Source organism: Pempheris klunzingeri, chromosome 13 (genome assembly GCF_042242105.1).
Source record: "Pempheris klunzingeri isolate RE-2024b chromosome 13, fPemKlu1.hap1, whole genome shotgun sequence".
Lineage (NCBI taxonomy): Eukaryota > Metazoa > Chordata > Actinopteri > Acropomatiformes > Pempheridae > Pempheris > Pempheris klunzingeri.
In genome coordinates, this window is record NC_092024.1 from 25,721,229 (window position 1) to 25,734,788 (window position 13,560).

Below are 13,560 nucleotides of genomic sequence, written 5' to 3' on the forward strand. Positions count from 1 at the left end.
GCCTTCTTCATCACACTGACCTGCTGTCAACACACTGCGCCCCCTGTCGGCAGGACGCTCACTGACACCCCAGACCTCCGCAGCGGGTCCCTGGTTTTTACTGCCGTCCAGCAGAGCCCCCAAAGCCCAGCCTGACCTCCGTGATCAGGCTCGTGAGCAGCCCGGAGATCATTTCAGACCCAGAAAGAAGCAGAAAAGGACGACAGGAAGCGGAAACTGGGGGACAGCTGCTGCCTGGAAAACTCGGTAACTGGATCTGTTCTTCCACTTTAAACCTTCAGAGTCTGAGTGGCTTCAGCTTTGCAGCTTTAATCACTGACATTAAAGTCAACACGCCAATTAAACAGATAATTTAATTAGTTTAATGTAATGAGAGACGTGACTACAACACTAAGAAACACAACCCACCTGTGGAATGAGCAGACCCCCAGAAACAGACCGTGGGGCGGCCACAGGTGTTCTGCTTACAGGCTGAATTTAATGATTTAATAATGATACATTTCATTATTATTTATTAAACAGTTCACATTTAAATGTGTCGCAGTGAAGTTAGCGGTCCGGTCCGCTTGTGGTTCCGGTCCGGGAGGTCCGAGCTCCCGCTCCTCCTGACGGCTAAGCTAGGCTAGGACAAAACTGGCCCGGCTAACCGTTACCTGGTCCCGTTATCCCCGCTCCCGTTAACGCTTTCCTCCGGCCCAGTGGAGCGTTTCATCCACCGGCACACACACATTTTCAACACAGCATTTATTCGCTGATATCGATCGACGATCCGGTCGAATAGATCCCACGACTGGCCACCAGGCTGAGCTAAGCTAACAGTTAGCTTCACAGCCAAGATGGCGGACAACGAGGATGACAGCGGTTCGACCAGAACAATAACAGCCGCGGAGTCAGCGGGGGCAGCGGCTCAGCCCACCGCCGCTCAGCGCACCAAGCCCGGGGACAGTTTACCGTCAGCGCCCGTCGTTCAGATCACTCAACCCAGTGAGAGAGTATCGGTAGAGGCCGCCGACCAGAGCAGTCAGCCCAGGGAGGGCTCACAGACAGTGCCCGGTGCTGAGACCTGTCAGCACGGGGAAAGTGTACCGGCAGGGTCTGGAGCTCCGCTGGCGGACTTCTTCCAGAGCTGCACGGAGGAACAGAGCATCCTGGTGGGCCCAGAGTTCAGCGGCCTGGGCCTGGGCCCGGACCTGGTGAACACCACCATCATCTACGTGCAGCCGGACGGCAGCCTGGTGGAGGGCTCCGGGCTGACGGCTGCGGAGCAGCAGGCTCTGCTGGACCAGCTCAACAGGCAGCAGATCGTCCAGGTGTCGGACACCGAGGCCGCCCAGCTGCTCCAGCAGAGCCAACTGGTCAAAACCATCCCAGTCCACAACACGGCCCTGGACCCGAGCCAGCTGCAGCAGGTCATCAGCCAGGTCACCAAGTCCCAGCCGCAGGTCCACATTCAGGTCCCCCAGCAGGGTCCAAAGCAGCAGATCCAGCAGGGCCTGAAGCAGCAGAAGCAGGTTCAGGTCTCTCAGCAGAACCTAAGGACCACCCCTCAGAACAACGCGTCCCAGCAGCTGAAGAGCGTCGCCCAGCAGGTCGCCCTGCAGACTGGCAGCTCAGTCCAGGTGCTCCAGAAGAAGGTGAGCCACCTGTGGAGCCAGTCTGGTTCGCCTGGGGGGGTTGGGTCACAGGTAGACTCCTGACTTCTGATGTGGTTTCTGGTTTTCTGTCCTTGCAGTCGGAGCCTGTCAGGATCCAGATCCAGGTTCCCCCCAAACAGGAAGTGAAGTTTGGCTCTGCCCCCCAGCAGAAGAGCATAGCTGTCAATCATCCACAGGTGAAGCTGTCGGCCAATGGTGGCGTGAGCAGCGCTCAGATCATCCACATCCAGCCCGTGGTCGGTCAGCAGGGTCAGCAGTTCTTCCTGCAGCAGAGTCCAGGTGACCCCCCCATCCAGCTGCTGCTGCAGAGCCCTGCCCCCGTCGTCGGGTCTCTGCTCCCATTGGTCAACAAGCTCACAGGCCAGACGCCATCAGTTGGCCCCGCCTCCAGTCTGGGTCTGAAACCTGCACGGTCCCCGATTAGAGTCCAGACCCCCTCCGCCGTTAAGACCCCGCTCCCGCTAGTTAAACAACCTGCCAACGGCACGCCAGCAGCCGCCAGCAGGGGTCCCATTAAACCACCTGCAGTCTCAGTCCAGACCACCACGCCTGCGGCTGCCCGACCCGCCACAGTGGCCGTGCCCCCTGCCGCCCTGATCCCTGTGACCCCTCCAGCAGCAGTGAAGGACAGAGAGAGAGAGAGGAAGATGAAGAAGAGGGAGAAGAAGGCAGTGAAGGTCCAGACCAGATCCGGCAGAGTCTCCAGACCTCCGAAATACAAAGCCAAAGACTACAAGTTCATAAAGACGGAGGACCTCGCTGACAGCCACCAGTCCGACTCCGATGACTACTCCGACATGAGCGTGGAGGAGGAGGAGGGCGAGGGCGGGAGGAAGGATGCACCTGACCCCAGCACCTCCCACTCCCTTACCTACAGCCACAAGTCCCGGTCCCACCGCTGCCAGACCTGCGACAAGGCCTACATCGGTCCCGGAGGCCTGAACCGGCACTACAAACTGAACCCGACCCACGGGGAGCCCAATCTGCCCAGCAACACGCCACAACCCCTCAAAGACGACAGCCAATCACAGGAGATGGCGGCAGGAGGCATCAGAGAGGAGGAAGCGAAGAAGAAGGAGGACAAACCTGCTGCCATGGCAACAAACAGAGTAAGACACAGATCCAATCAGAACGCAGATGTGGAGCACCATGTTTCTGTTTCAGCCTCCACCTGCACACAGGTGTGTTACTGTGAGATTAACTAGCTGGTTATGACTAGTTAATTACTGACTAGTTAATCATAACTTCCTGTTGATCACTGTGTGGTAAACTAGCTGTTCACTTACAAGTTGATTACTGACTAGTTAGTCATTACGTCCTGTTTATTACTGTAAACTGGTAAATTAGCTGGTTACCAACTAGTTAGTAATTGACTAATTAGTTATTACTTCCTCTTTATTATTGTGTGGTTAAATGAGTAGTTAATTCCTGTCTGTCTGACTGGTCAGTCACTAACTAGTTAACTGTTTCCAGGTGGACAGCGGTCCAGCAGCAGCTGTGGGTCTGAGGGGCATCCACCACCGAGGCCCCGGCCGACCCCGAGGACGAGGACGAGGCAGGGGGCGGGGCCGAGGGCGGGGTCGATCACTAGGGCCGCCTCCTAAGGTAAGGTTAACAACGGCCCTACATCACACCTGTACAGCCCAGTATAGCAGTCCCAGATCACACCTGTAAGGATGTTGAGATGCGAAAGATTCAGGAATTCAACATGAAGGATTCAAGAATCCCAACAGAGCAGCATCAGAGATTAGATTAGAACACAGTGGAGGAAGAACTCCCCTTTAACGGGAGGAACTCCCCTTTAACGGGGAGAAACCTTGAACAGACCCAGGCTCAGAGGGGGGGGCTTTCTGTCAGGGTCCGTGTTGGGTGGAGGTTGGACAGAGAGAGAGAGACGGACAGAGACAGAGAGACAGACAGAGAGAGAGAGACAGAGACAAAGAGAGAGAGAGAGACAGAGAGAGAGAGACAACACAAACAGCAACCAACACACTAACAGCAGCTACAGCACTGACAACAGGACTGAGACTAATAAAGTGAGTGAGAGTGGCTGACGAACCGCATCAGTGATTCATGAAGCCAGAGAACCACAGCAGGAGCACCAGGACCAGGATCCACAGGAACCAGAGAACCACAGCAGGAGCACCAGGACCAGGATCCACAGGAACCAGAGAACCACAGCAGGAGCACCAGGACCAGGATCCACAGGAACCAGAGAACCACAGCAGGAGCACCAGGACCAGGATCCACAGGAACCAGAGAACCACAGCAGGAGAACCAGGACCAGGATCCACAGGAACCTGAGAACCACAGCAGGAGAACCAGGACCAGGATCCACAGGAACCAGAGAACCACAGCTGGAGAACCAGGACCAGGATCCACAGGAACCTGAGAACCACAGCTGGAGAACCAGGATCCACAGGAACCTGAGAACCACAGCAGGAGAACCAGGACCAGGATCCACAGGAACCAGAGGGATGAGAAAAGCACAGAAAGGCTCCGGGGAAGATACCAAGTTAGTAACAGACATTAAAGAGACATGAAGCATCAGGATGGAGAGGAAGAGGAGGAGAGAGGAGCCCAGTGCATCATGGGAGTCCCCCGGCAGTCTGAGCCTATAGCAGCATAACTAGGGGCTGGTCTAAGGCCTGATCCAGCCCTGAACTATAGGCTTCATCACTAAGGAAGGTTTTTAGTCTAGTCTGAAATGTAGAGAGGGTTAACCCTAACCCTTATTGGTTGATTCTCTCAGGTGACGGTGGGCCTCGTCAGTAGGCGGGGCCGTCGCGGTCGACCTCCGAAGCTCGCCATCACCACGGTAACCGCGGAGCAGCAGGTGGAAAAAAGACGAGACAGACTGCAGGAGGTAAGAGGAAGGAAGTGGAAACATGAATCTTCAAAGTAAAAGCTTTCCTTCAAAGATATGAGGCAGTAACCATGGCAACTGACAGATATGTGATGTGCTGTCGTGTTTCCATGGCAACTGTGCGTGGATCATAGCTGGTGGAGCAGTGCGAGGATGAGGAGCTGATGGACATCGTTCTTCCTCGTTTGACCAGAGTGTTGAGCCTGTGGGAGCTGCTGCTGGCCAAGGTACACACACACACACACACACACACACTGTGATCCTCTCAGGTGTTTTCTTCCTCCTCAGGTGGGATCCTCTCAGGTGTGATCTTCTCAGTTGTTAAGCTGTTTGTGTTTCAGGTGGAACGCGGCGGTCCGGCTCGGACTCGGTTTCCAGACATTTACCGTGAGTTTGAGTCCCTACAGGCTCAGGTGAGACAGGCTGCTCAGGATTACATCATCAGCCCGCAAGGCGGCACTCTGCCACTGGAAGTCAGGAACATCGAGGTGAGACGCTCTACTGTGACCTTCTGTGATCCACTGTGATCTACTCAGTGGCTCACAAACACACTCCCACAGCAGAGGAATTCACAAGGCAGCACTACACCTGTTAATACGTACTCCACCATACCATACTTCACTGTATCATACTGTACTCCACCGTACTGTACCGTACTCCACCGTACCATACTGTTCTCCACTGTATCGTACTCCACCGTACCATACTGTTCTCCACTGTATCGTACTCCACCGTACCATACTGTTCTCCACTGTATCGTACTCCACCGTACTATACTGTTCTCCACTGTACTGTACCCCACTGTACTGTACTCCACCATACTGTAATGTACTCCACGTACCTTACTGTACTCCACTGTATCGTACTCCACCGTACTGTACTGTACTCCACCGTACCATACTGTTCTCCACTGTATCGTACTCCACCGTACCATACTGTTCTCCACTGTACTGTACTCCACCGTACTCTACTGTACTCCACCGTACCATACTGTTCTCCACTGTATCGTACTCCACCGTACCATATTGTTCTCCACTGTACTGTACTCCACCGTACTGTACTGTACTCCACCGTACCATACCGTTCTCCACTGTACTGTACTCCACCGTACTGTACTGTACTCCACCGTACCATAGTGTTCTCCACCGTACTGTACTGTACTCCACCGTACCATACCGTTCTCCACTGGACTGTACTCCACAGTACTGTACTCCACCGTACTGTACTCCACTGTACTGTACTCCACCATGCTGTACTGTACTCCACCATACTGTAATCTACCGTACTGTACTGTACTCCACCGTACCGTACTGTACGTGCACCGTACTGTACTGTACTCCACCGTACTGTAATCTACCGTACTGTACTGTACTCCGCTGTACCATACTTCACCGTACCATACAGGACTGGTTCTGTGTTTCAGGTCGCAAGGTCCCTGGGGATCCTGGATGAGGTGAACAGGATGAAGGTGGTTCCTGGAGCGTCTCCCAGCTCCAGTCTGACCAATAGGAACGTCCGGTACATGGAGGTAAGGATGCCATCAGCAGTGTCCGGTCCTGACAGCAGGATCCACGCCGGGTCTGGTTCCAATACACTTACCTTACCTTGCTCTCTGATGGAGACCTGGGCGTTCCAACATTTGTTTGTACGTATGCATGTGAGGATGCTAGCAATACTCTGTGAGGATGCTAGCTGTAGGTACTACAGTAAAAACGCATGTGACGTGGGGGGGTGCATCTTCAGTCAGATTCAGTCAGAAATTCTGTTTCTCAGAATTCCAAGATGCTTCCACCGTCAAAGAGATTCAAGATGGAGAACAGCGTTCCAGTTCACCACAACGGCATTGAGATGCCCACAACAGGTACTAGCACTACAAACTACTGCATCAGTACCACACATTACTGCATCAGCACTACAAACTACTGCATCAGTACCACACATTACTGCATCAGCACTACAAACTACTGCATCAGTACCACACATTACTGCATCAGCACTACAAACTACTGCATCAGTACCACACATTACTGCATCAGCACTACAAACTACTGCATCAGTACCACACATTACTGCATCAGCACTACAAACTACTGCATCAGTACCACACATTACTGCATCAGCACTACAAACTACTGCATCAGTACCACACATTACTGCATCAGCACTACAAACTACTGCATCAGTACCACAAATTACTGCATCAGCACTACAAACTACTGCATCAGTACCACACATTACTGCATCAGTACTACAAACTACTGCATCAGTACCACACATTACTGCATCAGCACTACAAACTACTGCATCAGTACCACACATTACTGCATCAGCACTACAAACTACTGCATCAGTACCACACATTACTGCATCAGCACTACAAACTACTGCATCAGTACCACACATTACTGCATCAGCACTACAAACTACTGCATCAGTACTACAAACTACTGCATCAGTACCACACATTACTGCATCAGCACTACAAACTACTGCATCAGTACTACAAACTACTGCATCAGTACCACACATTACTGCGTCAGTACTACAAACTACTGCATCAGTACTACAAACTACTGCATCAGTACCACACATTACTGCGTCAGTACTACAAACTACTGCATCAGCACCACAAACTACTGCATCAGTACCACAAACTACTGCATCAGTACCACACACTACTGCATCAGTACCACACACTACTGCATCAGCACTACAAACTACTGCATCAGTACCACACATTACTGCATCAGTACTACAAACTACTGCATCAGTACCACACATTACTGCATCAGTACTACGTTTTGTGTTGATGTTTTTGTCTTCACACTTCTTAAGGTGGGACTACAGTGACCCCTGTGACCTTGGCGACCCCTGTGACCTTGGCGACCCCTGTTACCTTGGCGACCCCTGTTACCTTGGCGACCCCTGTGACCATGGTGACCCCTGTTACCTTGGCGACCTCCTCGCTGAAGCCCTGCCTCGTCTCTGTGTCTCCTCTGGTGATTCCCGCTGGATCCAAGCTGCTGACCACCACGGCTGACTCGATGTCAAGGTGAGCTGGCTCCACCCCCTGAGTCTCCAGGTAGATCAGGTGATCACATGGAGACATATCTGTTGGTGTGCGGTGTATCAGTGTCACACCTGGACCAGGTGTACAGGTCTGATCTGGCGTTTCTGTCGTCCCTCAGCTCCACCTCTGCAGAGATGCCCTCCACCCAGGCCCCCCCCCCTGTCACGCCCATGGAGGTGACCTCAGACCAGGACCTGGACCACAAACAAAACCAGGACCAGGGGCCTCTGCAGAAAAACGCCCAGGTGGAGCCTCTCCCGGCGAACCAGGACCAGGTCCTGAGCACCAGTGACATCACAGCCCAAATGAAGGAGCTGGAGGAGGCTTTGGGTTCAAGCCCCGAGACCACTGCAGACTCCAAGACACCTAGTTCCAGCTCCGCACAGAGACCGGGGTCCAGGACTCTGGACTGTGGCTCCATGACACCTGAGCCCAGCTCGGTCCGGGCTCCTGCCTCCTCTCAGCTCCAGCAGAGGGACTCCCCCAGGTCTGAGTCTGGCTCCACAGACCCCAGTGAATCCAAAGAGCTGCAGGAGGGTCAAGAGATCTACATCCAGACCGAGGGGCTGACGGTCCAGCTGGCAGAGCCCGGATTAGACCGGATTGTGATTGTCAAGGGGCCGGACGGGACCACCATGCACATCCAGACTCCGGAGGGGGTCCCCCTGGAGGCCGTCCAGGCCTTGTTGGGCATCGAGGCTTCGGACGGAGCCAAAGCTCCTCAATAAACCAGAATCCAGTCCGATCTGGGTCGAGCAAGACCAGAACCTGTCCTGAACCACATCACACAGGTGGTATGAGCTGCCAGGTTCTATGGCAGACCCGACCTGCAGCTGTGAGTCTGACACGTCCACAAAGGTGAGCATCTGCAGACAGGTGACCAACACCTGGACCCACAAACACCTGACTGAACATCTCGTCCTACGACGGTCTTAAAAGACGAGCACCTGTTGGCCTCTGTCTCGCTGGGGGCGGAGCTTAAGCACACCGATCCAATCTCATGTTCAGAGCTTAACGATGTTCGCAGTGGTGCACCCCCCAGGACAAACTGTGTAAGGAGCTCAGCAGCCTGGGGGGGGGGGGGTCAGTCTTCAGACTGCTGGTTTGTGGTTTCAGGTTAAACTGGACAAACTGCCCCTTTACTGTCACACTTGGATCACGGCGCATCAGAGTGAACTTCCTGTTAGAAACAAACGCTTGAGGTTTTAGTCCGTTGAGAAAAAGCGCTCCAGATCAATAACGCCTGCTTGGCCATTCTCACCTGTGATGATGTCACCTGATCTTGCTGGAGGCGTGATTGTACATGTGTAAACTATTTCTTTTCCAGAGTTTCTGTGTTCGGACTGCTTTCTTTCCATAGAAGCTGATTAGTTGGCTGTTTATATGTAGATAAACATGAAAGTCTAAAACATTGCACTATTTTATTACTTTTTATAAAACAGAGAAACATTTTCAGACGTGACCTGAAGGTTTGTTTCTGTGTGGAGAAACGAACGGATGGAGAAAAGTTTGGAGGACAAAACTTTTCTGATTTGTCATGTTGATCGTTAAACACATTTCATGTTCCTCCAATAAACCGATGTGACGAACACGCCTCCGACTCTACATGATGGAGTTCAACATGGGAAGTTTAACACATGATGCAGTTTGACAAGTGATGAAGACGAATTTGACACCTGACGTGAAGAGGTTTAACGCATTAAATTCAACATGAACACATGAAGACACAGACGGTATCCACTGACTGGCATGTCGTGATCAACACGCCGTCTGTAACACACAGCAGCATGTGACATCTGTCTGGTGAATAACCCCCCCCACCACACACAATCAATCAATCAGTCAGTCAGTGTTTCTCTCTCCAGCTCCAGGTCACAGCAGTGTTTCTCTCAGACTGTTTCCATAAAGAGCAGCTCAGAACAAACTCTTTCATTCAGAGACCAAAGATTCAGGAATTCAACAGGAAGGATTCAAGAATCCCCACAGAGCAGCTCAGAGATTAGATTAGGACCCAGTGGAGGAAGAACTCCCCTTTAACGGGAGGACTCCCCTTTAGCGGGGAGAGCTTGTGCAGGAGCGTCTCCACCAATCAGGGTTGGTCTTCGGGGACATTTATTAATGAGGTGTCAGATCCACAGGTCAAACGTTTGTGAGTCGGATGATTGTTGGGATCCGTGACGACGGAGAGTTCAGGTCTGAAATGTTCATTCGTCCTAAAAAAGGTCAGATGACGCTGGGAATTTATTTCCCTCTCATTACTTTTATATGAGGTTTGCTTGAACTATTGTGAATTCTTAGTTTAACGCAGTAACAGACACGTTAAACTTCAGAAACTTTGTAGGTGAAACAAATAGTTTATTTCAGGAACTGATACATTTCAGTCGGATACATTCAGACGGTCGAGCTGTTGCACAAACAGTGACAATAACAGGCAGAAAAGAGGGGCACTCCAGTCCAACTGGCCCACATGGCCCACGGTTCACCTGGCCCACAGACCACCTGGCCCACCTGCAGCCCTTCTGGTTCTACACCCGCTCTGTGAAACAGGTGACTGTTATTCAGACAGTTTCTCCTACTTCCTGTCTTTGGGCTAAGCTAGGCTTACACCCGGACCCTCAGAGATGCGCCCGATGTTGATCACATGACCCTAGAGGATAGATGACTTCACAGTGGGCGGTGTCCGGTCTCAAGCAGTAGGGCCTCCAGGGTGCGTCTGCTGTGTGACAGAATGTAGGGCTGGTGCAGCCAGCAGGACAGGTAGACCATGCAGAGGTCCGGGGATGCAGCGTGGGCGAGTTCCTGCAGCACGGCCTGCTTCAGCCTCAGCTCCTGTCGGAAGGAGTCCAGCAGCACACGTGACGAGTCCTCTGAAACGGCACGAAGGGAAGTCAGGTCCAGACACGACGTCTGCTGACATCACGCAGGTGCGTCAGTGAAAAGGTGAACTCACCGAAGTGTTTGGTGTTCCAGCAGTGAAACAGAGGAATCTTTCTTCCTTCAGGTCCGAACTGAAACTCCTCCAGATCTCGAATGCCTCGCTGTGATGTCATCAAGCGCTCCATCTTGGTCATCATGACAACCTGACAGGTAAAATATCAACACATCACATTAACGAGTTTAATGTGTGAACAGTGTCAGAGAGGTGCATCATGGGAACAATGAGACTTCCTGTACGGAGCGATTAATAGAAGCGAGGTTAGAGTCCAGTCTCATTACTCAGCAGTTTTGTGTTGGAAACGCTGACATTATTATTGACATGCAGGAACGTTGGCCACCAATCACAGGTGAGCTCATGGCTAATTAACTCAGAGAGGAAACCGTCACCTGTTGCTCTGTCTCTCACTGCTCTTATTAAATTTTTAGTCTCTTGTTTTTTTATTTCTTTACTTAGTATATGGATCTGTTCGTGTCAATAAAGTTTAATCCCATCTGATGTCCATACAGCTCCTCATTGACCTCATCTTCAGTTTATCCAAGAATTCGTATGGTTCTTCTGACAGCAGTTTCCAGTCTGTGACATTTGCTTTGATTTTCTAAAACCAGCTTTTATTCTGAAAGTCTGTTATCATCTACTTCCTGAACAGCTCTGAAAGGTAAACTTTAATTGTTTGTTTCCAGCCCCCTAAAGGGAAATGAAGCATCACCATTTTGTCGATGACGTCCTGGAGTTTGCAACATTCGTCCTGCAGCGACGGAGATGATGAAGATGATGAAGATGATGAAGATGATGAGGACTCGTCCACCAGCAGCACCTGAACGCTCTGAGAACTGACACACAGAAACCAAAAAATAAAAACTACAAACACTATAACACACTACAAAACGTCATCCTCCATCAAGCCGGAGTCAACAGAAAGTCATCATCAGGTAAACAGGAAGTCATCGTCAGGTAAACAGGAAGTCACAGACAGAAAGCCCCCCCCCCCGGGGCCTGGTTCTATTTGAGGTTTCTCCCCGTTAAAGGGGAGTTCTTCTCCCTATTAAAAGGGGAGTCCTCCCGTTAAAGGGGAGTTCCTCCCATTAAAGGGAAGTTCTTCTCCCTATTAAAAGGGGAGTCCTCCCGTTAAAGAGGAGTTCTTCCTCCACTGGGTCCTAATCTAATCTCTGAGCTGCTCTGTGGGGATTCTTGAATCCTTCCTGTTGAATTCCTGAATCTTTGGTCTCTGAATGAAAGAGTTTGTTCTGAGCTGCTCTTTATGGAAACAGTCTGAGAGAAACACTGCTGTGACCTGAAGCTGGAGAGAGAAACACTGACTGACTGACTGACTGATTGATTGATTGACTGATTGATTGAGAATATGAATAAAGATTGATTGATCATCAGGTAAACTGGTGTATGGGTGTGTTTCGTTCTGCTGAGACACAGTTTGGAGGTTTCCTCCTGAGCAGGTGTGTCTCCAGGTGTCTGATATATGAATACTCAGTTTTTCAAAATAAAAGTATCTGGTGGTGTGAAGACGTCAGCTGATCCCACCTGGCTGCCAGAGGGAGAGGTGCACTGTAGGTAATGTAGGCCAGAAACAGGATATCTGACGCTCCAAGCATCCACCGTGATCTATAGTCTGTGGAATACTCCTTTAGCTGGCATAAAGCACCTGGTTAACTAAGGGTGGTTATCCCATCACATTAAACTAGTTATCTAATTAAACTGACCGTGTCAGTGTGACGTTGGCGATCCGTCCCGCCACCGTGAACCCGTCCTGGTTGAGCCGCTCCCACCGGAGCAGCAGGTTGTGCCAGTCAGCCGCGTTGTCTTTGGTCTTTCTTGCACTTCCTGTGATAGCAGAGCACTTCCTGTTTGCTGACGTCACACTAATGTCACCTGACTGACCTGAGAGGAGAGACAGGTGTTAGAGATATAATACTAACATACGCCCCATAGTGCACTGCCTCCTCAGACGTAATCAATACAGTCATGTGATCAATATGTCACACACTGACACGGAACGATACACCGGCTGTTTGTCACACGGAGCCTCGTGTTGCTTTAATACAACAACCGATCACCTACGGATCGCTCGTCGGTCACGTGGTCTATCTGCAGGTATTCACTCACCTTCCATCTGATCGATCGGTTGTCGCAGCTCACGCGGCTCCGCTTAGCACCAGCTCAGCACTTCCGGGTTTTTCTTCTTCTTTTCTTCTGTTGTTGGGTGCATTACCGCCCCCTGCGGTGTTTGTCTGGATGAATAAACACATAAATAAAACCTAAACACCAAATTCCATCCATCAGCTCAGTTTCTTTCAAATAATGTCAGAATGTGACTAAATGTCATGAACACTCTTCAGACAGCTCTTCCTCTGTAACGCCGTGTGGGACGCTCACCTGCTAATTGTCAAATTTACAAGTCATTAAAATGTTCTCTAGGTTAGTGATCCTCCCAGATGGGTTAGGGTTAGGGTTAGGTTAAAAGATGATCCAACACTCCTAGGGGGTGTTGGGTGTGCACAGGCACAGGGGCTGTTAAAATCCTGCCGCTGATGTCCTAATGAGACCTAAAGTAACAAAATAAAAGGAGGGGGGTTAAAAAGAAAGGTTAAAAAACAGACAAAGACACAGGACAAGACCCAAAGACGGGCAAACGTGGAGGGACATGACAGAAAGGGAGGAGGGTCAGTCAGAAACGTTTCCTCTGCCCTGGTTGGGGGTCAGGTATTTGAATCCACCTGTTGACAGGCATATTTAACCTCTGTGCCCTGTTTCTTGCCTGACAGGCGGCTTTAACCTTTCCTTATGTAATATACTGACTGTGAGGTCAGCACTGATATGATTTTGCTTTGTGAAGAGGTCTCACTCTGTCTACTGTTAGAAAGCAGAAGTGATGACAGTGAGAAATCACCATGACAACTCTGTGTTGTAGTCCCATCAGTGAGGTTCCTCATGTTTCTGTCAGAGTAAGACCTCCTGTCAGACATCTCAGTGTCACATCTCATTTTAACCAGTCTGAATTACCTCACAATATCTTTAT

The 13,560-nt window shown here is 50.9% G+C and overlaps 2 protein-coding genes across 3 annotated transcripts; one reads left to right on the top strand and one right to left on the bottom strand.

The window, feature by feature from the left end:
• Positions 1-490: 490 nt before the first annotated feature.
• znf839 (zinc finger protein 839) lies at positions 491-9,180 on the top strand. 2 transcript variants are annotated; one of them, XM_070842748.1, is made up of 10 exons: positions 491-1,634; positions 1,733-2,836; positions 3,129-3,260; positions 4,408-4,521; positions 4,656-4,748; positions 4,863-5,009; positions 5,945-6,049; positions 6,295-6,382; positions 7,357-7,573; positions 7,710-9,180. In XM_070842748.1, the coding sequence occupies exons 1-10, from the start codon at positions 837-839 to the stop codon at positions 8,317-8,319; spliced, it is 3,408 nt and encodes a 1,135-aa protein (XP_070698849.1). In that variant the 5' UTR covers positions 491-836; the 3' UTR covers positions 8,320-9,180. The 2 variants fall into 2 exon arrangements, with proteins under 2 accessions (XP_070698849.1, XP_070698850.1); XM_070842749.1 differs by having other exon boundaries at positions 493-1,634; positions 1,733-2,764.
• Positions 9,181-9,938: 758 nt separating this feature from the next.
• Positions 9,939-12,705, bottom strand: cinp (cyclin dependent kinase 2 interacting protein). Its single transcript, XM_070842668.1, has 5 exons — positions 12,648-12,705; positions 12,245-12,422; positions 11,236-11,359; positions 10,542-10,671; positions 9,939-10,458 (listed from the first exon to the last, which is right to left on the bottom strand). The coding sequence occupies exons 1-5, from the start codon at positions 12,652-12,654 to the stop codon at positions 10,256-10,258; spliced, it is 642 nt and encodes a 213-aa protein (XP_070698769.1). The 5' UTR covers positions 12,655-12,705; the 3' UTR covers positions 9,939-10,255.
• Positions 12,706-13,560: the final 855 nt, after the last annotated feature.